The 26,603-nt window shown below is 55.2% G+C and overlaps 1 protein-coding gene across 10 annotated transcripts in view; it reads left to right on the top strand.

Moving 5' to 3' along the window:
• The window catches only part of LOC121058491 (protein CEPU-1), a 337,525-nt gene that overhangs the window by 185,899 nt on the left and 125,023 nt on the right, over window positions 1–26,603 (top strand). For 5 of the 10 annotated variants that reach the window (XM_040534070.1, XM_040534069.1, XM_040534079.1 and 2 more), the window contains one exon: window positions 15,870–15,954. In XM_040534070.1, the coding sequence (XP_040390004.1) occupies window positions 15,870–15,954 (85 nt within the window). Of the gene's footprint in view, window positions 1–9,520; window positions 9,602–14,692; window positions 14,729–15,505; window positions 15,955–26,603 lie in introns of those variants that run through there. The other 5 variants (XM_040534077.1, XM_040534076.1, XM_040534075.1 and 2 more) reach the window with 5 other exon arrangements.

Here is a 26,603-nt window from a genome sequence, read left to right as displayed (position 1 = left end):
GATGCTGCCGGCAGCAGATGTGCTAGCAGCCCCCCTGTTTTTTACTGCGGGTCTCGTAGGTCTCATCAGTGCCGATGTTTTTCCGTAATGCTCCTGGAGTCGTGTGATTGCGCAGGAATCTTGGCTTTCATTTAGGAGCGGTTTTGACATGTCACAGTTGCGGGGGGGAAAAAAAAAAAAAAAAAGAAAAAAAAGCACGGAGATACTGCTGGAACGTGTAGGCTAATAAAACCAGCCCGTCTTTATTACAACCGTTTTTATTTTAGATCTCAAAATGAAGGTCTGGGGGTGGTCTGACGTGGGGTGGTGGAGCTGTGGGGTGTGTAAGGGGCTGTGGCGGCCAAGGGGCAGTGCCTTGCTGCGGCGCTGGGAATGAGCTGGGGAGCTCTGAGTGCTCATCCCTGGAGGGAACTAAGCCAGGTGGGGCGCTTTGATTTAAGGAAATGAGCAGCAGGCAAGGGAGGGATGGCATTTGAAGCAGTGCCGAGGTTGGGTGGCTGTCCCCCCACACCGGTGGGGCTGCACGGGCAGCCTGGGGGCCGGTGGGTGCTGGCCGCATCCTGCTGAGCCAGCCCTGGGGAGCCTCCTCTGAGCAGAGTGGAAGTGCCCCAGGAATCCGTGTCGCTTTTCAGAGGCTGTTACAGAGAATTGTTAGCAGGCTACGGCGCAGCGCAGGAGCTGTCGCTGTCGGCTGCTTTTTGTTAATCTGATCTGAAGGGTCCCCTTGCGATCGCATCCGGAGCGCTCCCTTCCTCTCTCTGCGGAGGCAAATTGTGACGGGCAAGCGCCCGGTGCTTTGGTGGGGTTTGAGGTCCTGAGGGGCCAGTGCCCACGAGGTTTCCCCACCCGACGTCCACATTTCTACCTGGGCAGTGGTGGAATGCCCATGTGGTGGTTCCCCGTGCATGCTCTTGCACCTGCATCCTTTCATTTTGTCCCCTTTGACGATTCCTGAAAGCGCGTCGGTGCGTGGCGAGTCAGGATGGAGAAAGCCATGTCCAAACTCCCAGCTAGGAATTTTCCATCAAAGCACGTTTCCCATTAAAAAGAGCCTTCATTGCAAAAAACATGTGGTTTCCTGGGACCATTTCAGTTTTTCCAGAGCAATTGCATTTCCATTGGGAAAATCTAGGGCAGGCTGATGGCAGGAGCCTGCAGCTGGGGACACCTGCAGGCGAGGAGCCCCTGCAGCTTGTGGCCTCGTGTCCCACCTAACGAGAATTTGGGAAACCCAGGGGACTTTTCCAGGAGCCAGGAGCAAGCTGAAATTGTCCCTCTTGGTTCAGATGTAATGGCACTTCCAAGGGGGAGGGAATCTATTCTGTGGAAATTTGGCTTTTTGGGAATTTCATACTGAGATGGGGAAGTTAGGGGAATTTTTTTTCATTAAAAGCACACACACAGATATATATATTCGAGTTTCAGTGGATTTCCATTTTCTAGTCAGCTCTCTGTGTGATGCCGTTTCTGCAGCAGTGTATGACTTTTTTTTCCCCTCAGGAAATTTTCTAATATCAATTTAATTTTGACTCTCACAACTGCATCTATTCCACGGGGAACATATTCTATGGCCTCACCAAGAAAGTGTTTCCTCTTAGCCGCGAGTTCATTTTCCAGTTTAAAAACATCATCCAGTCATTTCTAATGAAAGATATAATCAACTTTCAGGCTTCATGGCTTAGCTGAGCCCCTAATGGAGGTGGGGGAGCCGTTCCTGCAGTAGCTCAGCCCATATTTCCCACGGCAGGCGTGCTCACACCTGGCAAAGGAGCACTGGGTGAGATTGCATCCAGAGGGACTGATGCCCATGCAGGGGCTGTGGGCCTGTGTGGGTAAAATTCAGGAGTTGCTCCTTGGGTTCCTGGTCTCGCAGCCTGCAGGATTTGCCCTCCTGCAGCCCCAAGCAGAGGGTTTGGGGCATTGCTTCATTGCAGCCCCGCTCCCGCAGCACTTGGGGTAACTGGGAACCTCGTGCCCCACTTAGCTGGGGCTGCACGACTTCTGCAGGCAGTAATTTGGCCAAGCTTTATTCTTTCTGTAGAATCAACGAGAAGGAAGAAAAACCCAGAAAGCCCCATTTGTATCCCATCTGATTGTATTTCCATGCCCACATATCTGCTCAGCGTAAATGCCGTTGGAGTGCTAGGGGGGAACGGTCTCTCGCTGCGTTAAGGCGCTGTGCAGCAGAACGGGCTCGGGTTGTTCAGAGACCTCGCTGAATTACGCCACGGACACCGCACCGCACAGCCCCTCCTGTGCCCAACTCTTCCCATCACTGCCTCTGGAGCAAGCGGGAATACAAATGCAAATAGCACCAGGTGAGGGAGATCAGGTGGCGATACCAGCAGGGGACCTGGTGCCACATCAGGTGCGTCTGCCCAGCTGGGGCTGCGCTGAGGATGTGAGCCAGGGTGGTTTTAAATGAGCTCGTGCAGCACTGGAGGTCCAGACGTGACCTGAGAGCTGGTGGGAATTAATGATCTGAATATTTACCAAGCCTCGCAGCTCCCAGCCCACCCATCGCAGCATCCGAGGGAGCGGTACGGCCAGAAAAATGTCTCGAGGACCTCAGTGAGCTCTGGTTTTAGGGAGTGAGAAATACACAAAAGCTCCGAGTCCTCCTCCCCCGCAAAAAGACCTGGATGAGATAACAGGAATTTCTAATTTAAACATTTGGGTACAAATTACCTGACAATCCAGAGAGGCTTCTTGAACCGGCACTCGAGTTTTTCATTCAGAAAATATCGAGATGTCTCAATCTGACAATCTCAGAACTTGCCTATAAAGCTTCTGAAGTGAAAAATTAATCTGAAGTAACCTCTCTTTCTGCTTTGCAGAAGCAGATTGGCTTTTGATGAATGCTTGTGCCTCCTCGCTAGGTCCCAGGCAGCCGAGCCCGGCTCTTCCCTTGCCGGGTCTGGCTCCGTGGAGGGTTGCCATCCCCTTGGTTGGTCTCGGCACGAGCCACAAGGGTCCGGACCTGCAGCCTGGATTCCTCTACCTGCAGTATTCCCACTCCCAGCTCCTCTCCTCTTGCTGCCCCTGTCAGGCCGGGTCTGTCCTTCCTCCTGTCAGCAGCCGGATGCCTTTTCTGCTGCCTTTTATCCCTCTGAATCTAGCTTATAGGATTAGGCACAAAATGGAGGGTTGTAGTGTATAATAGTGGGGATGTAATTACCTTACAAATGGAGTGTAATTACACCGTGGTAATGCTTTTGAATAACCTCATCACCACCCGCTACTCCTTATAACTGGAATTTCTCTACATTTCGGCATTAAGGTTACCGACTTCTCCACAATTGTGTCTTTGGCTCGCTGGTCACCACGTCCGTGTGGTTTTAGCATTCAGTGGCACCACTGATATTGCACTTACACTCTAATTAATGTGCAGCCGTGGAGCTGGCCTTCAAGTTAAACGTGTGTGGTGGAAATTACAGGTGTGGAAACTGCAGCTGCTGTGTAATCATCCCGTAATTGCACCCGTCGTGCTGCTAGTGCATTACCCAGCTCGAGTTTGGGTGCAACTTTCCGTGGGTCCCTTGGCATCGGTGGGGGAAGATGTGGAGCGATAGTGCTGCAGGAGCTTCTCATTGATGGAGGCCAAGGACCTGTCTTTTGCTCTCATCAGTGGGATTTTTCCATTTTTATCCCAAAACCGCACCTGGTGAATTCATGGTGCCGCTCAGCTAAGCCACCTCTTTTCCCATGGGTGCTTTTCCACGCGTGACATCCCTGCTGTCCCTGCCCTGGTGAGAGGGGTCCCGCTCAGCAAACCTGGGCTTGATGAGCGACCTGAAGCTAATTGCCAGCCCCATCACACACCTCGCTCTCCCCGTGCCCCGTTACAACAAGCAAAGCTGTTTTCCTGCCTTTTGGAGCTGGTTGAGACATACAGATGACGAGCGCTGTAACATAATGCATTTTTATTATTATTAAGCTCCCAGTGACTCTTTCCCTGTCAGCATAATAGGGCTAATGAAATGTACCTACTGCTCACGGGAGCTGGGAGGACAATTTGGGCCGGTTCTCCGTGGCATTTGGAACGCTGCTGGTTATTTATTCCGGCCGTGCTCCGCTCGGCGCTGCGCTTGTGGAGCCCGTCTCCCCCCGGCGGGGGCAGGATGCGGCCCCTGATGCCGCGCCGGTGCCAGGCATCCATCCTGCCACCGCCGGCACTGCCAGCTGGCCTCGGCACCGACTCCGCTCCAGGACAGTGGGCCAGGGTCCTCCCTGGTGCACCATCATTGGCTTTAACGAGGCTCCACCAGGGAAGGATTTGGCCCGCTCCGTTTGCGAGCTGCGTGCTGATGCCAGTTGGAAGGCACGGCGGGTGCTGGAGAGGGATCTGACAGCCCCGCTCGGTGTGGGACGAGGGGTCCGAGTCTTGGCTGGCTTTGGGGCACCAGCAGGCACCGACTGGGTGGGAAGAGCAACGTGGTCCTTGTCAGGTTTCCCCCCATCTCGCAGTCTGCTGGGCTTTGCCTCCCTGCCCTCTCCTCCGGCTGCCTGGAGGGATGGAGGGAGAAAAGCCACATGGCGAGGGGGAAAATGGGCAGCGGAGGGGGAAAATGGGCAGCGGAGGGGAAAAATGGGCAGTGGAGGGGGAAAATGGGCAGCGGATCCTTAAATGCCATGAGGGCTGATTCAAAGCTGAAGAGCTGCTGCGATTGGGCCCTCTGGATCCGACCCAACTTGCACACTACGTGGCTGTAATTGGCACCGGGGACGTGTGCTGAGAAGCCAAGCCTTGTTGCCCCATGGCAAAGTTACCCGCTGACATCAGGGGGCTCCCCCAAACACCTTGTCTTGTTTCGCATGGCAGGAGTATTTGGTTTGTAGCCTGCGTGCCCTCAGGACCACCCAGAGCCCCCCACCAGCACCGTGACGAATACCCGCGTACCACTGCATCCCCATGCGGGGCAATTTCGGGTTCACGTGCCCAGGGAAGGCAGCTTTCCGGGGAGGTAACGCTGCTGCCGTGCTGGAAGCGGAGGAAAAGTTTGTGTGCTGGCAGACGTGGGGCAGGATTTATGGGCTGTCTGAAGCGAGGCACATCCAGGACTGCAGCCCTTGGCTTTCATCCTCCTACCCGTAGGCATCTGTGAGCCCTTCTCCTCTAAAGCTGCTCTCCCATTTTAATATTCCCTGCGGTGCTTTGGAGCTCACTCAGGGCTATTTTTTTGGGGGCGGTATATTTATAATTCAGTCGAAATGCATCAAAATTGTGGCGTTTCACGGGCAGTGGGTGATGGGATGAGGTGGTGGGGTGCAGCTACAGAGGGACGTGTTGGGGCCACGGGGTTTCATCCCCTGTGAAGCTGTCACCCTGCTGCTGTCGCTGGTCCCTTTGCACCCACGCCGGCACCTCGCGGGTGAGCTGAGGACAGGGGCACGAGGAGCAGCGGGTTGGGAGAGAACAGGGATGTGCTACAGCACAAACACTCGGAAGCCGATAACTTGCGGGGAAGGCTTTGCCAGGAGGGGGGAAAAAAAAAAAAAAAAAAAGAAAAAAAAACCTGTAAATTCGCTTTGTTTTGATATTCCAGTACTCCTTCTCGGGTGGTGTATGTGCTAATGTGTACGATGTGGCGTTATTGGAACAAAGTATTCAGATGGCTCCTAACAGTTTGTGCTTCGCCAGCTATTTTGAAATGTTGACGAGGAAACAGAAGCGTGGTGCTGGGAGCTTGCTTCTCCCGGGGGAGGAAAAGTGCCCCCGTGTCAGCCTCCCAGCCCAGCTCTCCCCTCCGTGCCTGCGTCCCTCAGCTGAGACCGAGCCGAGGCTCTTAGGCCTCCCTTCCCACCGAAATGAGCAGCAAATCAATGCGGGCCTAATAAGAGATGATTGGAAATTGCTAATAGGAGCGTGGGAGGGCAGCCCTGCCTCCCGGAGCCAAGATGAGTATGGATTTTCTCGTGCCAGGGACTGTAAACACTTCTCCAGCTCCCCGGGGAGCCCCGGATGCTCACCCTCTCCCTGATCCCTCGTCGTTCTGCGTCCACAGAAGGAGCCCAGTAATGGGAATTAGCTGGATTAATTAGCCAGCTCCTTTCTGAGGCTGCTTGCTGTCGGCAGGTGGCTCAGTTGGTTTGGGACGGGTGGCATGGGGGGGGCAAAGCCTGCAAGATCTGCTCTGCTCCTCGCCAGCATTCAGCCCCCATCCTACACACGCGTGACCTGGAGGGGCTGGGGGTGAATTAAATGGGGGCAGAGGCTGGGAGGCTTCAACCTCTGCTCCCGATGGCTGCTCACACCTTATTTATGGACTCAGACCTCCACCGCTCCTCTGCCTTCTGCAGCTCCGTGCCAGCACCCAGCGTCCCAGCTCCCCGCAGCCCCCCGATCCCGATAACCCCACTCCTCTGCTCCGTGCTCTGCCCTTTGTTCTGCTGGGGGGGGTGATGGATGAGATCCGAGGTGTTCGATTCATACGAGCTGTGTTCACCTTGCAGAACGGGCTGTCACAAAAATAATAAACCTCTTTGTTTTAATGCCCGGAGAGGCCGTCGGACGGGCAGAGGGACTGGGGTAGATCCTCTTCGCCGTGGTTCCAAGGAAAGAGGTGCTTTGGAGAAAGACCGATTACGAGCTGCAGGACGGCTGCACAGACTGTAAATAATTCGAGCCGTGTCTGGAGGCTGCGGTGGGAGCAGGGTCCCGTCACCCACTGCGTGGCGACGATGCTCTGAAAGGGACGAATGCCGACCCGCGGTCCCTGAGGTCTAAGGGGATGCTGCAAGGAGTAGGGGGTTGGCAGGGGGTGGTGAAGCGACCTGTCCCTTGTCACCCAGGGGGAAAGGTGGCATGGTCCTGGGTGCTGTGGCACGCTAGCTGTCACGCCTGTGCTGGCTGCATCAGCACCGGTTGCATCCAGGAGATGCAAAACCCTACAGGGCGCTGTGTGGTATGTATAGTCCATCGCGTGGTCCACCAGGAGCTGCCTCACATCACGCCATTGCCCCTCCTTGGGCCAAAGGCAGCTTTCAGGTTGCTTTTTCTTTTGGAGGAAGGTGTCTGGGTGCTCAGGACACGGAGCTGCCTCTTGCTTTGAGGCGCGATGCCCGAAGCCCCGCCGGCACCTCTGCGCCTGGAAGCAGCCCGCGCACGCACGCAGCACCACGGCGAAAAGTATTAACGGGGGGGGGGAGAAGTTAACCACATTTATTTAACTGCAAAAAAAGGTTGTTTTTATATCCCTTTATTGGAATATAAAGACAGCTTTTATAACCTTTTAAAGGGACATAAAAGCAGCTCGGAGACTAGAAAGCTCACACCAATTTAAAACAGACGGAGCGGGAAGGGAGGAGGGCAAAGATCTGCAGCGTCCTGGGGTCAGGAGTGACCGGCGTGGGGATGCTGCTCAGGATGGGCTCAGGTCCAAGCCGGCTGCAGCACTGACAGGCTCTGGGCAGGTCTGGAGCCTTCGCTGCCGTTAGCAGCCCTGTCTCTGGGCTTTGCCGTACGTTCCTCCTCTCGGCAGCTGCAGAGCCGGTGCCTCAGACCTCTGCAGGGAGGGGAAGGTGTCACACGTAATGAGCTAACCCCTTTATTGCATTTTCCTCCCCAGCCCACTGTGAATAAATCCTGCTTTGCCTTTGTTCCTCCTGGAACGAGGGAGGAGAAGGTCGGTAAAGGTTTGAGTCTGGAGCAACTCCTCTGCAGGCTGCATGTAAGCTCTCCGGTGGGGTTCGAGCCCAGGCCCTATTTCTACAAGGCAGCAAGGGCTGCGGCAATGTGGGTGTATTTTGGGGTATATTTGCAGAGCTCTGGGGAGGTCAGATGGCAGCGAGGACCAGGAGGGACCCGGGCAGCCAGCGTGGGTCCTCCTGGAGGCTGGGCTTGCATGCCTGTGGCTGGCACTGCCGTCATCGCCCCGCTGCCCCGAGCTTGTGGGGTCAGTGCAGGTTGTGAGCTGCAAGGGAGCCGGGTCCTCTCCACGTGCCGGGGCAGCCGTGCCTTTGTGCCTTTGTCCCTTCCGTGTTCACGCAGCGGGCGGGCTGCTGTGACATTAAAAGCAGAGAGTGACCTTTCCACCGGCCTCCAGAGGAGGGGAGAGCTGAGCCCCCGCCTGCAGCAAGGCAGGCGTTGAATATGGATAGGTCGTGATTCTCCGTTAGCCCCGCGCCCTCTCCCAAATAATAGGCTTCCAGAGGTAATGCTGGATGGCCGCAAAGCGGATGGCAACAGCGGCAGCTGCTTCTAATTTTTCTTCGTGGGGAGGGAGGTGGTGCTGAGAGCACCCCGCATTGTCTGCACGTATTTTTCATCATTACAGGCAGAAATGCCAGAGCGGTGACAGATATTAATGCAGTTCGCTCCGGGAGAAAATCTTCTTTCCATCAGACTCAATGTGCAGCAAGAGGGCAGTGCCATTTGCAACCCTAGGGAGGATGTGTTTGAAAGGTGATGCGTTTTCTACACGGGAAGTTTTATTCCAAGACGGAGCTCGGGTTGGAAAAAGGGCACCTGGAAGCGTCACGCTTGTGGCCGCGGGACTGCTCCGTGCCTGTGCCAGGGACCCAAGCGAAAGTGAATTTGCTGGGAAGTAATTGGGATTTGGTGCGATGCAAATTGCCTTCCCAGAGCCCCCCAGGAGACGTTAGTGGCTGTACAGGGGGGTCACTGTCCCCTGCACGGCAGTTTTGGTGGCCCGGGGTCCCAGCCTGCCCCGGCATGCAGCGATGCCGCGGTTCAGCTCCCAGCCGCGAGGTTTGCGGAGTTATTCTACACAGGGCTGCACTTCCTTGCACCCCTCAGCCTCCTTTTATTTGCTTATCCCACTAAATATTCATCAGTAACATTTAAGACAAAGGAAAGAGATAATTACAAGGGGAGAGTTTTTTTGCAGTATTAAAGGTTAACAGAATTCTTGGCATTTGTGCCTTGTCGATCTCCATGTAATTATGCTCATTTCCCAGAATTCAGAGGCGACTGTGCCTGTTAACGCTCAAAGATGGTACCCCGGGAATTAAATTTATGAGATCATTTCTCAAAATCTTCAGATTCAAACCAAGCATCTTGCTTAATGGCATGACTATTATTAATATTATTCTTGGATGCGAAGCGCCGCGAGGGTCAGAGGACCAGTGGCACAACTAAAATTGATGCACGCAGGCAGCGGCGTGCCCGGCTTTTGTTCCCGAGGAGCGAGCAATTTGGCAATCTCGGCACCTCGTGAAACGAGACTTTGTCACTTCGGGTTGGCAGGAACCGGGTCCTGCAAAGGTGCGGGCTGTCAGGTTGGAGGCACAGCAGAAGCAGCCCCTTTTTGGCTGTGCCTAGCTGGGAGTCAGGAAGGGATGGCTTGCATCTCAGCACCCTTTTATTTTTTTTGACGGTGTCTGATCTGGATCAAAACCCAGCTGCAGGTAAAAGGTGAATCAGGGGCTCCAGGAGAGTTTGATTTTCAGAGATGCCCAACACCTGCAGGGGGCTGGGCTTGCAACGAGGGCTGCTGAGCACTCGATGCTTTGCCAGGAGAGTCTGGAGAGGCTCTGCTGTTAGCGTCTGCTCTTTGGAAAAGCCTTAGCCTAAATCAAGAAGTCTGCTCAGCTCCTGGCATCTGCTCACCCTGGTTTGTGCACACCGAGTGGCTTCCTGGTAGGAAAGGGCTGGTGAGAGTCGGCTTGGCTGGGGAAACGAGGAGGGGAGGTGGAAAGGGTGGGTTAAGATTTCCCCTCCTGCTCCCCCCAGGGCTTAGGTGGTACCCAGCGGGGCTGGGGGGTGCTCGGCCCCTTGCTTCTTGTTTGTCCCTGCTGCCACCTCTCCCAGCTGCCCCTCCCAAGGGTGCCTGGGCTCTGGTCCCCCTAGCCCCGAGCTCATGGATGGGTCTGGGCCGGAGGAGAGGCTGACGGGGAGGCGAGAGGAGGAGGAGGAAGGTGGAGGTCTGCAAAGTGCCCGGCTCCTGCACAGCCTCCTCTGCTGAGGTGCTCTCGTGTTTAATGAGAAAACAGCTGTTAGCCCGCACAGCGTGCCTTATCGGTGCATGGCAGGAGGCAAACCGAGAAATTCAGGGAGGAAAGCTCGTGTCTTTGCGTTGGACGTGTCCACGCTGGAGCTCCCAAATATCCTCGGTGGGAACCGAGGCATGGCTTGCTTTGCTTTCCAGCCTATTAAGCTCTCTCCCCCTCTCGCTCTTCCCATGCACGCTTACTCCTGTTAAAATGCAGAGTGGATTGAGTTGTAGAGCACTGGGTTAATGTCATACGCTTATAAAATGCTATTAGATGGCTAATGGCATGATTTTATCCGATGTCATCAGCTGTCTCTGGCACCTGATTCATTCTGATCAAATGCTGCCGTGGATGGAGAGTGAGCAGAGAGGATGCCTTCCTAAGCATTAATGCAGCCACGTAACTTCCCTACGAGAAACAGATTTATATAAAACCAATATTGATTCGTACCAAGGACGGCCGGGATCAATCCCAGTTAATGATTTCCACTGTGCCAACGTGGCTCGGTATCTCTGATAATTTTTTAAGTCTCTGTATAGATGTTAAGGCTGCACGGATGGAGGTGTCACTTCGTAAATACATATGTTGTGTTGGGTGGGCTGTCGTCAAAGGCTTGGATGCTGAGAATTATGAGAAAAGAGCAATCCTGGAGGAAAAAAACGGGCCTTGGGGACCGCTTTGTGTCCCCTTCCTGAGCTGCAGTGCTGCCTGGCCCATCTGCAATGCAAACCAGGGCATCCTCAAGGTTGCTGTGGTTTATCCCGAGGCATGACGGTGATGCTACAGAGTATTTTGGCAGCTCGTGCTGAGGCCTTCCTCCTGCCCCAGCCACCTTCCTCTTCCTCAGGCAGTAGTACCTTGAGGGTTGCCTCTTGCTGCGCTGCAGGGAGGCGAATCCTTTGCTAGGTACGGTTACTATGAGGTCAGGTAAATGCCAGTGAAATATTAACAGCATCGTTAGCGAGGACGTTAAAGCAAGCTGTGCTGTTTTAAACCCAGTTACGGTGGTCACTGCTTGCTTCTGATGGTGCTGCACCACCATGAGCTGCAACAGGTTGGAGATGTCTGGGCAAAAAAAAAAAAAGCAAGGAGGAGGTTCTGGGCAAAAAAAAAAAGCAAGGAGCAGGTGCTGGGGACAGCTTTCAGCCATCTGCAACCCAGCCTGTGCCCTCTGTGGCCCGAGTGCCTGCGGGGACGCTCCTCGCATTCAGAAAAATGGCCCAGAAATGCCCCAGAATGGGCGATTTCTCTGCTCAGCTCGGGAACGCCTTTGGGGTGAGAAGGGCTCAAAATGGCTCCAGCCAAGTAAGGCTCTCAGTCATCGTTTCTTAATTGGGGCCAGCGTTAACAAGGGGATAAATGAGTCAGGGTGGAAGCAGAGCGTAGCCCACGGCCTTTGTGCCTTGGTGAATGGTCGAAGGCATTGAGGGCTGGGGGTTTCTCAGGAAAAGCTCCCCCGGAGCCGTGTGTCATTCACCTGACTAATGCCAAGAGAATTACAGCGCTTTTTGCAACTCTGGGCTTATTGAGGAATAATGTGCACGATAGCACGGGTGGGGGTTCTGAAATGGTGTTTTCAGTTTGAAGGAACGAGAGCGGCCGGAGCATAAATTATGTTTCTGATCGTATTTGGCAATTTCAGATTAAAAATAAATTTCTACTTTGGGGTTATAGATTGCCATCTATCAGCTTCGTGAAAAGGAAAAAAGGAATTAAAAGAAAAATCTGGCTGTACAAATTGCCTTGCTATGACCTACTTATTGGAAGTCGTTTTTTTTCTTTTTTCTTTTTTTTTTTCTTTGAGGAATGAAATGTTTCGGTGCTGGGAGGTGTGGGATTGTATGTATATGGGCTTGTTGGCAGGTACATAGGCATGGGTGGTGTGCGGGGATCAATCATCCTTCCCTGCAAGCAGCTACACGTAAAACAGATGCTGGAGCGGTGCTAGGCGTTTCTGAGGAGGCTGAAAAAACCGTGACAATTGTGTTATTTCAATTGATGGAGGAACGTTAGCTGCAGTTTTGCATCTGGATGTTGGCCGCTGGGACCGCTCGGATCTGCAGAGGAGGCTCCTGGGTTTGGTTCTCTGGTTTTGCTCGAAATCTGGGAGTTCGGGCAGCGTTTGCTGGGAGGCTCCTGGGCTGTGCCAAAAAAGCTGGCTCTTTGCAGCAAACACTGGCCCAAGAGGGGGGCTTCTTCCCCGGGGGCATTTTGGGCCTGATTTTACCAAAAATCAGCCTCGTGTGAGAGCCCCAGCTGCAGGAGCGAAGGGCAGAGAGATGTTTCTAGGAGTCGCTGCGAATTGGCCCTGCTGAGCATCCCCCTGCCCAATCTCCTAGAAAATTGGGTAAATACCTGCTGAAAACGGTTCTGCCCGGCTCTGTGCCCCCGCCGCCCTCCGAGCGCGGTCCCCAGGCGATGCTTTCCTTCCTACACCGCCCTGTTTATGGTCTCTGCCAGGAGAGGGGGGCCTTTAGCCTTGCTGGGAAGGAGGAGACGCGGCGAGAAATCGGTGCAGAGAGGCCGTGCGTGTGCTGTGCTCGTTCCGCTTGTCTCTCGCCTGTTGCTCGCGAAGGGGAAAAAAAAAAAAGACTTTTATCTGAGCGGGAAGAAAGCGAGGAAGCTGAAAGCAAGGGGCCGCGTTTCGTGCTCGGCTAGGTGCTGCTTTGCAAGCATCTTAGCCCGTGTATGGCAGGCTCTGCTGCTGTCTGTGGTCAAAAACCAGCGAAGGAAAAAAGGCTCTCTCATCCCCAGAGGAGGCTACAAAGCTCCCTTTCTCTTGCTACTGAACCTTCACAGCTGGACTCAGTTGCTGGCTCCTCTGCTGCTGGAGCAACTGAATTATTGAAAGGAATCTTGATTTCGTTTTCTCTTTGCCGTTTTCGTGTGTTGTGTTTATTGTCTATAGATATTTTTAAAGTCTGAAGCAATTACAGCTGTCAGAAAAGAGACGAACTGTGACAGGCTGATTTATATGTACATTGGATGTATGCAAGAGAGGGAGAATGGAGCCGAGGAGACAGCCCAAGGATTCTGCTGGGCTTTAGGGAGGGGGAGCCAGCGATGCTGGGTTTAAATTCCTTGGGATGTTCAAATAACACCCGTGATCTCCTCACACCAGGCCACATCCAGCCCTTGCATGGGCTGGAGCTCCTCGGCAGGGGCTGCCTCCCTTTGTAGCAGGGGGTTAATCGGGGCTGGGATGTCCGGAGCTGCCCCGAAGCCACTGCAGCGAGCGCGGCTCCTGCCCGCGTGCTCTCAGCGCAGTCAGGTGCCTTCCCTCCCCATTTAAGATGCGCCTGGCAATCTGGGCAGTGTTAGGAGGTTAACTGGAGCTGTCTGGTTTTGCTGACAGAGGAGACGCCCAGCCTTGCATGGGAGATGAGCTCTGGTGTGATGAGCGATGGCTTTGTGGGGTCCTGTGCTCGAGGGCGTTCCCCAGCAGCTCACGGGGGGGTCCCCATCCTGCCGGGGTGCAGCAGCAACTGGCTAAAAGCAGCTCCTTCTGTTCCTCACCACTTTGTGCATCCCTGAAAATCGCCTGGTCTCAGGGAAACGTGATCCTGCACAAGGGGTTTCATCCGATGATGGATGACCTTGCTCTTTGCAGCTAGGCAGGTCTCGGAGAGCCCTGGCATGGGGTCTGCGGCTCACATGCGGGACCCCTCCTGCACCGAAGGCAGGCGTTCGTCCCTCCCTGCCACGGGCAGAGGCAGCTGCAGGGCTCAGCTCCCCCTGCCAAGAGCCGGGGAGCGGAGAGGGGAAGGCTCGTCCCACCAGTGCCAAATCCAAAAAGCAGAGCTTTCGGAGGAGGGAGAAGTCAAGAGGGACTCGCAAAGCGATCCCCTTCTCATATGACCTATCGGCACGCACAATAATAATAAAGCTCCATTTGATGGAGTGTTTCCTCTGCCCGGCGCAGCTCATAATGTCGAGATTAAATAGCACAGTTAGTGAATTAAGCGGTAGTTTACAGGGGATTCGGAGACTCCGGGGATTAGTAACGGGCTACGGATCCTTTCACATCTAGGTCACCCATTTGAATCCTGCTCAGGTTGGCAGCGATTTGAAGGAAAAATAAATAAATAGATTATTGGTGCTGTGTAACGGCTGTGGTGAGGCGGGGGGGGGGGGGGGGGGGGGGGGCAGGACTTTGGGATAAGGTCCCGCATGGAGAAACCCTTGGGGACAGCGGATGGGGGGAGGCCTGGCAGCATTGGGGTCACTTCTAGGGGCGCAGCACCCCGCGTTCCTCCTCGGCCGTCCCAAAAGGCAGGAGCAGCCCGGGGCTGGGGTCCAGCAGCGGAGGATTTTAGCTCAAGGCAAAGCCGTGTCTCGGCTGCTGGCTCTGCACTTGCTCAGAGGCTCCAGGACTTTGTGCTCCGAGGATGGCTGCCCGGCACCTTGCACCAGCACGAAACTGCCTGGAAACGTGAACGTGGTTAGCTGCTAGCGGGGGGAAGGAGGAATTACCAGGCATAAGCAAACGCGCTAGTTGTTAAATTACGAGCTGATAAAAAGTACTCGGGGACCGTGCTTGCAGCTGGGGAGGAATTCGCCACCTACACTCACGCTGTGTGCCTGTGAGGGGCAGGGGACAGGGAGGGCACTCGCTGCCCCCCTGATTTGGGGGGGGGGGGGTGTGGGGGGGGAACTTGCACCGTGCCTCAGTTTCCCCTCCTGCAGAGGGGCTTTGCAGCCTGGGGAGGGGCTGGTGTGGAGGTAGAGGAGGGCAAAGTGTCAGAGGTGGCTCGGTGCTGGCTGCCGGCCGCAGGTAAGCACGGCGGGGAAGCGAGGGGAGAGCTGGCGGTTGGGGCGGGGGGGTCCCCGCCGTGCCGTCCCCCTCGGAGCGCGGTGCGGCGGGGGTTAAAGCGGGCGTCCTTCGCCTGCCAGGCGCGCCGCCGCCTGCGTGCGGTGCTGGGTGCGTGCGGGTGTGTGCGGGAGCCAAAGTGGCGGTCAGCGATGGAGCCGCTGCCATGACAACCCCGGGAAGTCAGCCTGCGTGCCGCGCAGGGATGCTCGCGGCCAGCCGCAACAGCGGGGCTGGGATGCTGCCGCTCGCCCGCGCCCCGCCGGCCGCCCTGCTTCCGTGCTGAGGACAGCCCGGCGTCACCCCGCAGCTCCCGGCACCATCCCGGCATCCCCACACCCTGTATCCTGCCGTCCTGCATCCCGTCCAAATCAGCCTGCCTTTGGGACCCGGCGGTGGGGCCGGAGGAGAGGAACTGCTGGGCACCTCGGAGCCCTTTGCCCGCTGTGCCTTTTTGCGTCCGGACCTGTTTGTTAGCTCGCTTCAGGGGTGGTGTTTTTTTCTGGCTTTTTAAAATATTTTTTGGTGGCTTTTTTGGTGTTTTTTTTTTTGTTTGTTTGTTTGTTTGGACTGCCCCCGCTCGGGGAGCCGCGAACTCGGGACAAGTGTGCGTGTGTGGGGCGGGAGCGTGGCGCAGCCGGGCGGCTCCCGGCACCTCCTTGCCCAAGTGAGCCTCGGACTGCTTCCCGGGAAGAGCCGGCTCGCCCAGCGTCCAGCACCTTTGCCACTTCTCCTCCTCCTCTTCCTCCTCCCCCCGGCCCTCCCGTCCTCCTCCCTCACCCAAGGATACTGGGGACTCCCTCCGGATGCCGCTCGGCAGGCTCAGTGCTCGCAGGCTGCCTTTCCAGGGGCTCTCCTGATCTCCGTGGAGCTCCGCATCGCTCGCCTCCGCGCCTGCCCCGGTGGTTTTGCTCCCCCCCGTCCCCACACACACGCACCCCCTCCCTCCTCTCCCCCCTTTTCGCTCCTGGTGGCCTTGTCGGGTGTGTTTTTTGCCTGGTGGAAAAGTCCCTGCTGCCCAGGATGGGGGTCGGTGGGTGCTTAGCCCTGCCCTGGAGGTGCCTAGTCGTCCTCTGTCTCAGGCTGCTCTTCCTTGTGCCCGCAGGAGTGCCCGTGCGCAGCGGAGATGCCACCTTCCCCAAAGCTATGGACAACGTGACTGTGCGGCAAGGGGAGAGTGCCACGCTCAGGTAGGAGCCGCTGCCTTGGGGGGGGTCCGGGGGGGTCGTGGAGCGCGGGGCGCAGCCGGTGCCTTCGGGGACGTGCCTCAGTTTCCCCACGGGGGACGCATCCTGTCGGCTGGCGGTGCAGGACGGGCAGCGAGCCGCAATGGAAATTTGGGTGCTGGGTTTGAGGCTGGGGGGGGGACGACACCTGGTGTTGGCTCAGCACCCTCCAGTCATCTCTGGGAAAGTTATTGTGGGGTTGGGGAAAAGGGGAGCGTGGTTTCCTTGTGGTCCCCGTGCTGTGCCCGTGTTTGGCTCCCCGTGTTGTGGCTGTGGGGTCCTGGAGGGGGGGGTGTGCTCTAGTGAGGGGGGCTCCGCAGGGGCGTGGTGCCAGTACACATCACCACTGGAGTTGTCGAAATCCCAGAGGGGTTTTGTGCCTCTTTCCTTGTGTCTGAACCCGCTGTGATGAGGGGTGGATGCTGCCCGCCTTAAAAAATCCCCCTGCTCCGAAGGCGGGGGGGGTGCTGTTACCTGCTGGCACTCTTTGGGGTGGGGGGAGATGTGGGGCTGGGGTTTACGCCCTGTGCCGAGCTCCTGCCTGCAGCCACAGCCTGAGGGGTTTTGGGGGCTGATTTTGATCAGTGCACCCCCGGGACGTGCTGCGCCCAGCTGCCCGTTCCTGTCCCGGCAGCAGATGGGCGCAGTCCTCCAGGAGGTCCCGGCCAGGCTGTTCGGTAGCGACGTTACAAATGAAAAGCTGGTTTTTTTAATTTTGCAGCGCTCGGGAGCAGCGCTTGCAACTCTAGTTTGCTCGGGAGGGACTTCGGTGGCAGCGCCGTGTGTAGGTGACACGCTCACGTCTGCGGGGCCAGCTGGGTGTGTGCGCGGGAGCTGCGCTCCTGCTTTACGCCAGCGAGTGGAGCAGGGCCAAGCCAGGGCAAAAACCCTGCCCTAAAAACCCCGGGGAGGTTTTTAAGCCAGCTCCTTTCTGGCAGGGTGGAAGGATTGAAACCAGGGGCTCCGTTTTGCCCCCATAAGGTGAATCCTGCTGCTTGCAGCCCAGCCTCTCGTCCCTGCAGCCCCTGCACCTTCCTGGGAGGAAGGGATGGAGCAGCCAGGTGGCTGTCCCTGCTTTTGTCTTGTGTCCTGGCACAGCTGGACCAAGAGGCTGGGAAATTGGTGCATGAGGGTGGAGGACAGAGTGTCTTAGATCAGCGTGCACCCTATCATTGTTGGCTAAAACGAAGTAGTTCTCTTCCTCCCCAAAATATTTGGGCTCTCCCAAGCACCAAAAACCCTATAGATCTTGCAATGGGGGTGTCAAAGAGGGAAGGTTTTATGTTAGGGGAGGTCTGGGCAGCAAAATCTGCAGGAGGGTGGCAGTAGCAGGGCAGCACGAGAACGGGCTCTCTGCAAACTCCCTGGGAGGAGGAGGAGAAGTGCTCTGGGGTTTGTGGCCCCGACCGTGCCACCGCCCTGCCCCACTCAGCCCGCTACCCACGTGCAGCGTGCGTGCTGACGCACCGGGCACTCGCCTGGTGTCCGCAGAGAACAAAGGGAGGCCGGGGTGAGTCAGCAGCAGGGATGCTTTCCTTGTCCTCAGCGAGGCCTGTTGGGTGGCAAACGGGTGGCAAATCCTGCACCCGCTTTGGAAGGCAGCCCTGGGGAGGGAGGGCGGCAGCTCGGCGTCGCCCTGGGGCTGCAGCGTGTGCCCGAGCTCAGCTGGGGACCTGGCTGGTGGCGAGGGACGTCCGCGTCCCTGTGCAGGCACCTGGGCACGAGTGTGCCCCAGGAGACAGGCTTGGGAGTCCTGCACGTGGGCTTTGGGGTTTGCAAACAGTGCCGGTGACATTCCCAGCGCCCTGCCCCTTGGAGCGGGCCTTGCTCTTGGAAATTGTGGCGTGCTGCTGCTGCCAGCTCCTTGCTTCAGTCTGGGAGCTGGCGAGGCGGAGGATTGCATTTTGCAACGGCAGGTGTTTTTTTTTTTTTTTATTTTTCCTTCTGGTCTAAGGTGGGAGTGACTGGGAGCTGTGAGTCCAGCATGCTGCGTGCCCACGTAGGTCCCAGTCCCCGCAGGCTCCGTGCTGTGGCAGCAGCCGTGAGGAGCTGAGCACGTGAAAAACGCACGCTTCCAGCCGAGGAAATCAAGGGAGCGTGAATCTTCCTCCCTGCTCCCCTCCCAGCCCCGCTCCTGGCGTAGCGATCGATCTGCTGCTGGGGAGTTAACTTGGTCGGAATAGCGATGCTGCTCCCAGAGGCTCCGGCTGCCGCCCGCAGCACCCACCAGCGACCCCGGCAGGGTGGCAGGCAGGGGCTGAAGCTGGAAGGGTGCACGAGGCGGGGATAAACATCCCTCCTCTCTTCCCACTCGTTTCCGTGCAGGGTGGGAAGATGGCGAGGTGCAGCCAAGGACTTGGAAGGAAGCATATGTCTCTGGAGGTCCCTTCTTGTGCTTTTATTTATTATTATTTTTTTTAATCCCCAGCTGACAAAAAGGAAAGCAAGCTGAAAAACTTGGTGGCTTCTCTACAAGTCCCTCTTTGGGCGAGCTGCAAGTAGGTTACTCCATCGGTGGTGGCGGGCTGCCAGGGACCCTACGTCGCCCTTGGTTAGAGAGAGCAGCCTGCCGGTGCCAGGGCAGGGCAGAGCACTGCGTGGTTGAGCTAGCTCAGGCGTGCACTGAGGGCTGTACCCCAAAGGACCGGCGCTGGTTAATGACTTTGTGCTCCCCTGCCCAGCCCTAACGTCCGTTTTAAAGGGCACGGGCGCTGCTCCGTGGCTGTTGCGTAACCGGGTTTAGCAGCCGCTGGGACGTGTGGCTGCAGGTGCTGTGGTTGGGGCTGGGGCAGTTCGGGGGCGCCGCTCAGGGCAGCGAGGTTTGGGAACCCCCTGGCTGCCGGATCCCGCAGGCTCTGGGGATGCAGAAGAGGGGTCACCAGGCAGGCACAGTGCCCTCTGCTCGCTCACCTGCGGGGACGGATCACCCGGCTACAGCAAGTGCCACAACTGAGAGTCAGAGTAGGGCTGGAGGCACCAGAGGTGTTCAAGCGTTTCCTTCTGTTTCGGGATGTCTGCTGAAGTGTACAGTGCTCTGACAGCAGCAGTGTAGGTCATTATTAAATTTAAACCCCTGGTTAGAGATAGGTTGGAGGCATTGGATTTACTCCTGGAAGCAGCAAAACCCCAAACCTACAGGGATAGGAAAAGGGTCGGGGGATGCTGGCTCCCGCAGCTGAGCATTTTTACTGATGTGTGCATTGGTCTCTGAGCTGAGGCTGCTCCTGCCTTTGGGGTTACACTTAGGGCTAGAGCATAGACAGCTCTGACCCATCCCAGCCTGTCTTGCTGTCTGTCTTCCTCCCACCCTGAGGACGAGGCTGGTCCATCCCCTCTCCCTCCAACCCCACCGCTCCCGGCCGGTGCCTGCCCCCTCCAGGAACAAGCGATTCGCCCCGTTCACAGCCCCATCCAGCGCTGGAACCGAATCCAGGCATTTCTGAGACCTTCGGAGGAGTTCTCTTAGCACCAAAACAAATGCCTTGATTACGATTTCGCTTTAATTGGCATCAGTCAGCGCTTTCCACTGCGAGGCTCTGACGATGCCATCAGCATGCACCAGCTCTCGCACGGCATCCCCCCAAATTCACCGGTGCCCCGAGCGGGTGCCGTGCAGATCCCACCAGAGGGCGAGGACCACTTATTTCCCTGGCTCCTCTCCACATCGCCCCCGGCTTTCTTGGCTTTATTTGCTCCTCCTTTGATTCTAATGGGAAAAGTCAAATCTGAGTTTAACGTGAGATGAAGCTTTTTTTTTTTTTTAACCCCGATCTTTCCTGTGGTTTCCACTTAGGCTTTGAAAAATGCCGTGCGCTCTGCCGCTAATCTCTGCAGTGTTTTACCCGAGCCTGCTTTGCAAATGTATTTTGCCCCTGTTGTGCTCTTGAAGTAATTTTTGAGAAATGATAACTTGGCCTTGAAACAAAACAAAATCAAGCGTGTTTGTTTGACTTTCATGGATACAAACAGAAACTGCCTGTTTGCGAAGCAGAAAGGAATCTTACTCAGAAGTGGGACTGCTTTCTGTGGCTCTGTGCTGCTCCATTTTACCCCCTTTACCTATGGGAATTTTTGTTTTTGTGGTGTTCTTGTGCAATGTGACAAACAGGGCTGGTGTGTGGGGTCCAAACCCGGCCCCCTTCCAACCACCTGCAGCCCCCTGGGATGGGGCTGCCCCTGCTGGAGCCGTGGCATGCCTCGGCTGAGGTTTTGGTCAGCTGCCGTCGTGGTTTTGCAGTCGATGAGCAGAGGAGAGCCTGCCAGAGCTGGGGGACTGTGCGTCGGGTCGTGCGTCCGTGAGTGAGCGGTGTGTGCTGCCCGGGGGCTGAGCAGGATGGGGCTGGGCTTTTGGCGCGGGTGAGGAAAGCGAGACAGGGCCAAATGCAGAGCAGGGGCTGTATAAAATGGTCTGGTGGTCATTATAACGTGTGTTTGGTAGCTTGTGGTTCTGTCTGTTTTCCACAAGGCTCCCCATGCCTTTTGCAGGTAGTGGGAGCTGCCATAACCCTGGCAAAGGGACAGTGCTTGGCCAGCTCTGTCCCTCACGCGGGCACCCTGAGCCATTCCCCGCTCCTTGAGGCACTCCCACGCACTTGCACAGCCCCCTCGTTGCTGCTTCGTGTTCCTCCCCTGCACTCAGCCCTATGGCACGCTGCTCCTGTGAAATATTCATCTCATAGAATGGCTTGAATGGGCATGGAGTGGGTTGGAAGGGACCTTAAAGATCATCTAGCTCCAACCTTATCTTGTTCTGATGTTCTCCAGTTTCAGTACCTGGGGCGTCTTTCGTCCTGCTGCTGTTATTTAATGAGAGCTTCCCCTATAACGACTGAAGCCCAGGAGCTTCCCTGCCTGTTCCCAAAGCCCAGGTGAGGCAGGGCCACGGCCTGGGCTCCGACTGCAGAGGCCGAGGTGTGATTACTTTGCTGCTTTCTGAGTAGTGAAGGACTTGAGGGAGCACGGGCTGGGCTGGGACCAGCCCCCAGTGCACAGGGGAAGGATGGAGCTAAGCCACCCACTCCTACGTTAACAACAGAATTTTTTTCCCCTGTCTTCTTTGGTGTCTGGTAAGATCACCTTCTCCTGAAAACCTCTCTGCTTTGGTTCCTGAAGGTTAGGAAATAAATTCAGGGCTGTGGTCACCCCTTCCATGTTAAAATAGATGCATGTGTAGGAGAGCGCGTTCTGCATCCGTGCTCGGGAACTCAGCACAAACACAAGCAGCGCGGAGGGTTAGGGCTTGAGCCGCTGCTCGCTGCGGAGCCCAGTGCCACTTCACCCTGCCCTCTCCTCCTGGAGCTGCTGGATGCTTCTTTGTGGTGAGGGTTTCCTCTCTGCGTGCCCAAGGAGCCTCCAGCACGGGGCTGCAGCACCCACAGGCGGTGCTTGCGCCTGGCGAGTCGATGGCTTTGCTTGCGCCGGCACGTTTCTGAAAGAGGAGTTTATTGCTAAAGTGACATGTCAGCAAATCTTAGCCACCTCTCCCCCATCTTGGAGATGGAATCAGCTTAAAGTGGAAAAAAAAAATTGTCATATGCATGGATTTTTTTTTTTTTTTTCCCCGAGTGCAATTTCCATCTGAGATGAGACAAGCTCCTGATTGCTGTGCCAGAGGAGGGTTTCCCTTTATAGCTCTCCTGGTGGAACTGCTGCCTGTAGTTCGGTGGCGCTTGCTGGGCTGGGGTCACCTCATGCGTTTCTGGAGCTGTCATTTCCATCGTGGAGCTGAGCACCTCCAGCCTACCAGCGCTGGAAAGATGCAAACCCAGCAGGCTTGCACCCTACACCCCTCTGAGATGGGAAGGGCTGATGGGGCCGAGGGGACCGAGCAGACCAGCAGCTACGGGGCTGGCCAGTGGAAAATTGCTGGGGTGGCGCTTCTGATTGCTACGGCAGGTTTATGAAATGGAGGTTCAGTTCTTAGCCCTGCTATCACCACCTCACGTGGTGTTGGGAGCCCTCCTAGGTCCTATAAATGTGTGTATTTGCGTGCGGCAATTGCAGCGTTTCCTTTCCCTGGCTCCATGAGTCATCTGCTTGCTCTGCAGTCTTTTTGTGGCAGGATGCGTCCCTCTGGAAGGGAAATGCGTCCTCCTGGGGGCACCACAGATGGGCAGCAGTGTCCTGCTCCTGCTGGGAGTTTGAGGGGGCTGCTGCGAGCGTTTTTCAGTCATAGGCGCTGGGGAATTGTCGTTGTGGGGTTTGCGGTGTGTGGCTGTGGTGTTGCAGGGCTTCCCGGTGGGTGGATGGTCTTTGGGTTGGGGTAGGGCTTGGGGATGTGGGTGCTCGTCTTCAGCTTGCCTGAGGCACTGCCTCTTCTGCTGGCTTCAGAGCGGTGGCTCCAAGTTATCCTGCTGGAAAAATCTTGGTCTAGCAGAGCTGTCCTTCACTCCTTCCGCACCCTGCCCATTCCTGTTTACCGTATTAGAGCTCAGAGACCCTTATTTTCCTCTAGGAGGAAAGGGGGGAAAATAGGAAGGAATTAAATCTACGGCCACATCAGTGGGAGAACGGGCTAATAGAAATTGTAATGAGAACACAGTGCCAAACAAACAAGCAAATGGGAAAACGCGATCCCACCAATGCAATAGGGAGATTTATGCCGACAAAGGGGCTGATCCAGTGCTCATTAATGTCACCACGAGTCTTTATCCTAACTGTAATGGAGTGTGGATCGGGTCGGAAGACAGCATTTGAGTCTTGCTACAATATGCAAACTGTTAACGCACCGTGCGCGGAATAGCAATGCGGAAAGCCCTCTCCCAGCAGAAACAGTTTGCTCTTTGTTGCATGCGGCACCTTTGCAAGGCGAATGTGAAATACCTTCTGCTCCCCTTGGGTTTGCTTTTCAGAGGTGCAAGGCTGCGAAGGAGCTGCCGAAGTCTGAGAACCAGGCTTAGCTGTCTGGGTGCTGCGGTGTCTGCTGAAATGCCAAGCGCGCCTTAATCATTAGTATATTAAAAATCTCGCCTTAAGTAAGGTTTCTTCAGGCAATTAGTGGTGTTGGCTCTGCCCAAGCAGCAGGCATGCTGGAAGGCAGTCGATAGTTTATATGCAAAGAGAGGAGATGGGAGAGCAGGCGGGTGGCTACGGGAAGTCCGAAGGCAAAGGGGTTTCTGCAGCTGGATTCCCCCTGGAAGGAGAAAACGGGGTCGGGGGGTGGGGACGGGGTGCAGGGGGATGAGGTGGGGACACCCTGGGGACGGTGCCGCATCGGAAAGGACACCAAGGGTCAAACAGGAGACGTGCGAGTCCGGCTCTGCATGTCAATGAGGACAGAGTAAATAAGGAATAAAACCACCTTCCAACATGAGCAGCTGGTGAAATATCACAGTTTTTTTGTTGGTGTTTTTTTTTTTTTCCCTCCCAGAGATGGGAGATTTTGACCGGCTCTGCAACCACAAATGGCTCTGACACCTGCATCTGTTTTATCAGACACATGCAGAGCCCCAGACGTGATCCAAACGTTCATTTCTTTGGATTTTTGAGTCTGATTTTTTTTTTTGTTTTCTCATGATGGGACCATTATTTTCCCAGCATTGCATTTGCTGTTCAGCAAAACCAGGGTACTTAAGTTCTTGCACATCTCTAATAAGGAACACAGTGGAGAGCTGTTGGCCAAAACAAATTCTCAAAGGTACAGAGGAAGAGCAGGGCAGCTCCAGGTTTAGAGTCGCTCCCAAATCTGTAGGTGGTTTGGACCTACAGGTAGGCACAGAACTGACATTTGAGGTCAAGTTTGGGTTCTTGCCCTTGAGTCACCCAAATTCAGTATATTACAGGTGAGGGGCTTTATTCCAGGATAATCTTTATTACATCTCTGTTCTTCTCCTACAGTCCAATACCAAGGTCTTGACTTCAAAGGAAGAGCAACCTAGGTGAAAACTTGAGCAAGTGTTTTCCAAGTCTCCGAAGGTCTGAATCTCATCTTGTATTGGCATTCGGTGTGAGCTAGCACCTGCCTCTTGTACTTTTATGTGAAAACCTCACTCTGAAGTTAGTTTGCTACATAAGAATATACGTGTATATATATATATATATATATATATATATATACACACATATTCTGAAAAAGATCTTTTTACAAGGAAGAAACATATTTTTTCTTGTAAGAAGAAAATTTTATTTCTTTCTTGCGGACCTTGACTGGAAAATGTTTATTTTAGAATTTTCTTGTTGGGAAAAGGGCAGATCTGGATTTGGTTGAAGGAAGAATCTTTTTCTTTTAGTCAGGGTTTGAGTTCATTGAAGTATCTTGTCAAATTTTACAAGAAACATTTTGATTCAGCTGAAGCAAGATTTAGGGATTTAGAGCGTCTTATGGGAAATAGTGTAATTTTGACTTCATTCAGTCTCAGAAGGGAAAAATTCCTGGAATCAGTTTCCCTTGAGCTGCAAAAAATCTTTTCCTGCCCACCTCTGCTGCTTTATGTTTTGAAATCAATTTTTTCTCTCGTACTATGTCCTTCCTATTGCTTTCTTCTAGCTGTGAGATCTGTTCTGCTTGGCTTGAACAAGGTTTCTGTTGAATATCAGCTCTCTGAGGCCGAATTTTAGGCTGTCCGATGCATGTTGTGACCCTGTTTGCTCAGCAAACTTGTGCAGCATACAAGTTGGCAAAATGCTGTGTTGTGTGGGGAGGGAGAAGTTTGGGTAAGGTGCTCCAAAGCACCCTGGTGGTGTATGTGGGACGTGATTTAGTTCTCTGCAACCATGAGGAGCAAAATGCGTCCGATACCCTTGACGTGTGTGCTCCTGGGAGACTGAAGGAAGCCTCTCCCCTCTCCAGATGTTTATGCTCTGTGCCCTGGCAGGACCTGGTCAGAAGGCCAAAATCCCCTCGTGGGTTGCGACTGCTTTGTCATGGAGATGGATGTTTGGGGGAGATGCCTTCACCAGGGCACATCAGCTCCATCTCCTAAATTTCTCTGCTTGTCCTTGGCTGGTAGAGGACGGCAGCTGCAACCTGCTTCCAAGCCAACAGCGTGCAGGCTGTTGATGGTGTTTAGCAAGACGTGGGGCTTCCAGCCCAGGCACGTTGACGTGTCTGGAACCAGCATCTGTGACATGTTGGGCGTGAGAGGCCCACCTGGATCAGCTCAGTGACCTCTGCCTGTTCAAGTGGCGCTGCCCTAGGGAGTCTCAACAGCTGGCCACGATTGTGGGGTGATAAATGTCCTCCTGGTCCATCTAGGAGTGCCAAAATCTCGATGGGTGGGCATCGTGTAGAAGCTCCAGCCACCCTGCTAGGACCAAGGCCAGGCTGGACGGGGCTTTGAGCAACGTGGTCTGGTGGGAGGTGTCCCTGCCCATGGCATGGGGTTGGAATTAGATGGGCTTTGAGGCCCCTTCCAACCCAACCCGTTCTCTGATTTTGTGACCTCGGTTGGTTTGGTGGGAGCTGTTCCGTGCCCTCTGTGTTGCGCTGGGGAGGAGAGGACATCGCCGTGGGGTGGTGTCCTGGGGGCACTGGGCTTTTGGAGTTATTGAGGGAGGCTGGGACCTCGCAGGGCTGGGAGATGGGGAGATGTCAGCTCTTCCTCGCAGCTTCCCTTTGCGGCGCCAACTGTCAGTAATTTAACTAACGTTTTGTAAATAAATGTGGCATTCGGACAGCTGTCACCGCGCCTGTTATAAACACTCCTTTTGTCACTAGAAGCTGGCAGTGCTGCTCCGTTTCCCCTGCAAATGCAGCTACCACTGCCAGTTAGCTCCTGGAGCCAGGGCTGTCAAGGAGCCGCATGCCGGCCGGCGGCTGAGAGGCTGTGGCTTTGCGCAGGGAGCCCAGCGAGGCATTGCCAGGGCCTGGTGCGAAGGCAGCTTTTGCATCTCAGAAATAAATAAATGGCCTGATCAGCGAGCGAGAAAATCTATCTCAATGATCCCAGGCGGTCCAGCTGCAGTGCCGGGGGTGGCACTTGTCCCTCTGCCACCACATCCCTGCCCTGTGGGGACCCCAAGTAGGGTGCGCCCAGCTGGATCCTGGCTTTGGGGCATCCAGGGAGCGATTTGGCAGCAGCACCACGATTGCTTTTCACATTGGTGCCTGGGCTCTGCGCACATTAGGCCTCGATTTCGGTAAATCCAGTCTCTCCGGGACTGGGTTGGATTGGAGCGCGGAGATCTGTCCTTGGAGCCTGTTGGTCTTGCTTGTCCTATTAGGAGCATATTCCAAAGCTTCAGGCAGTCTGGATGCCTCTCCTCCTAACAAGCCTGACTGGAGAGAGGATGCTGTCGTCTTTTTTCTTGATGGGAAGTCTCGATTCCCAACCTCCTCTCATTTTTCAGGGACCCTTGCACCTCCAAACCTCCCTCCCCTGACCCACAGTGCTATCAGGAGGTTGTCTCCCGGTGTAGGGTGTTACAGCTTTCTGCAGTCAGCACCTCCAGCCTCGCTGTGCTGCACTGATGTGTGATGCAGGCAGTATAGGAGCCGGCACATGACATCTCTCTCTCTAAGCTGCTGTAAAATTAGCTTCATCTCAAGTGGCAGAAAATGATCATATCCTCGCTTGAGGGCGATGAAGAATATTCCTGAGTCACTGCTAGTGATGAAACAGGCAGAAAATCCAGAGTGATGCACAACTGCCCACTCGGTTTTAATCGCCGAGGCT

Source organism: Cygnus olor, chromosome 22, assembly GCF_009769625.2.
Source record: "Cygnus olor isolate bCygOlo1 chromosome 22, bCygOlo1.pri.v2, whole genome shotgun sequence".
Lineage (NCBI taxonomy): Eukaryota > Metazoa > Chordata > Aves > Anseriformes > Anatidae > Cygnus > Cygnus olor.
This window is presented reverse-complemented; position numbering and strand designations above follow the sequence as displayed.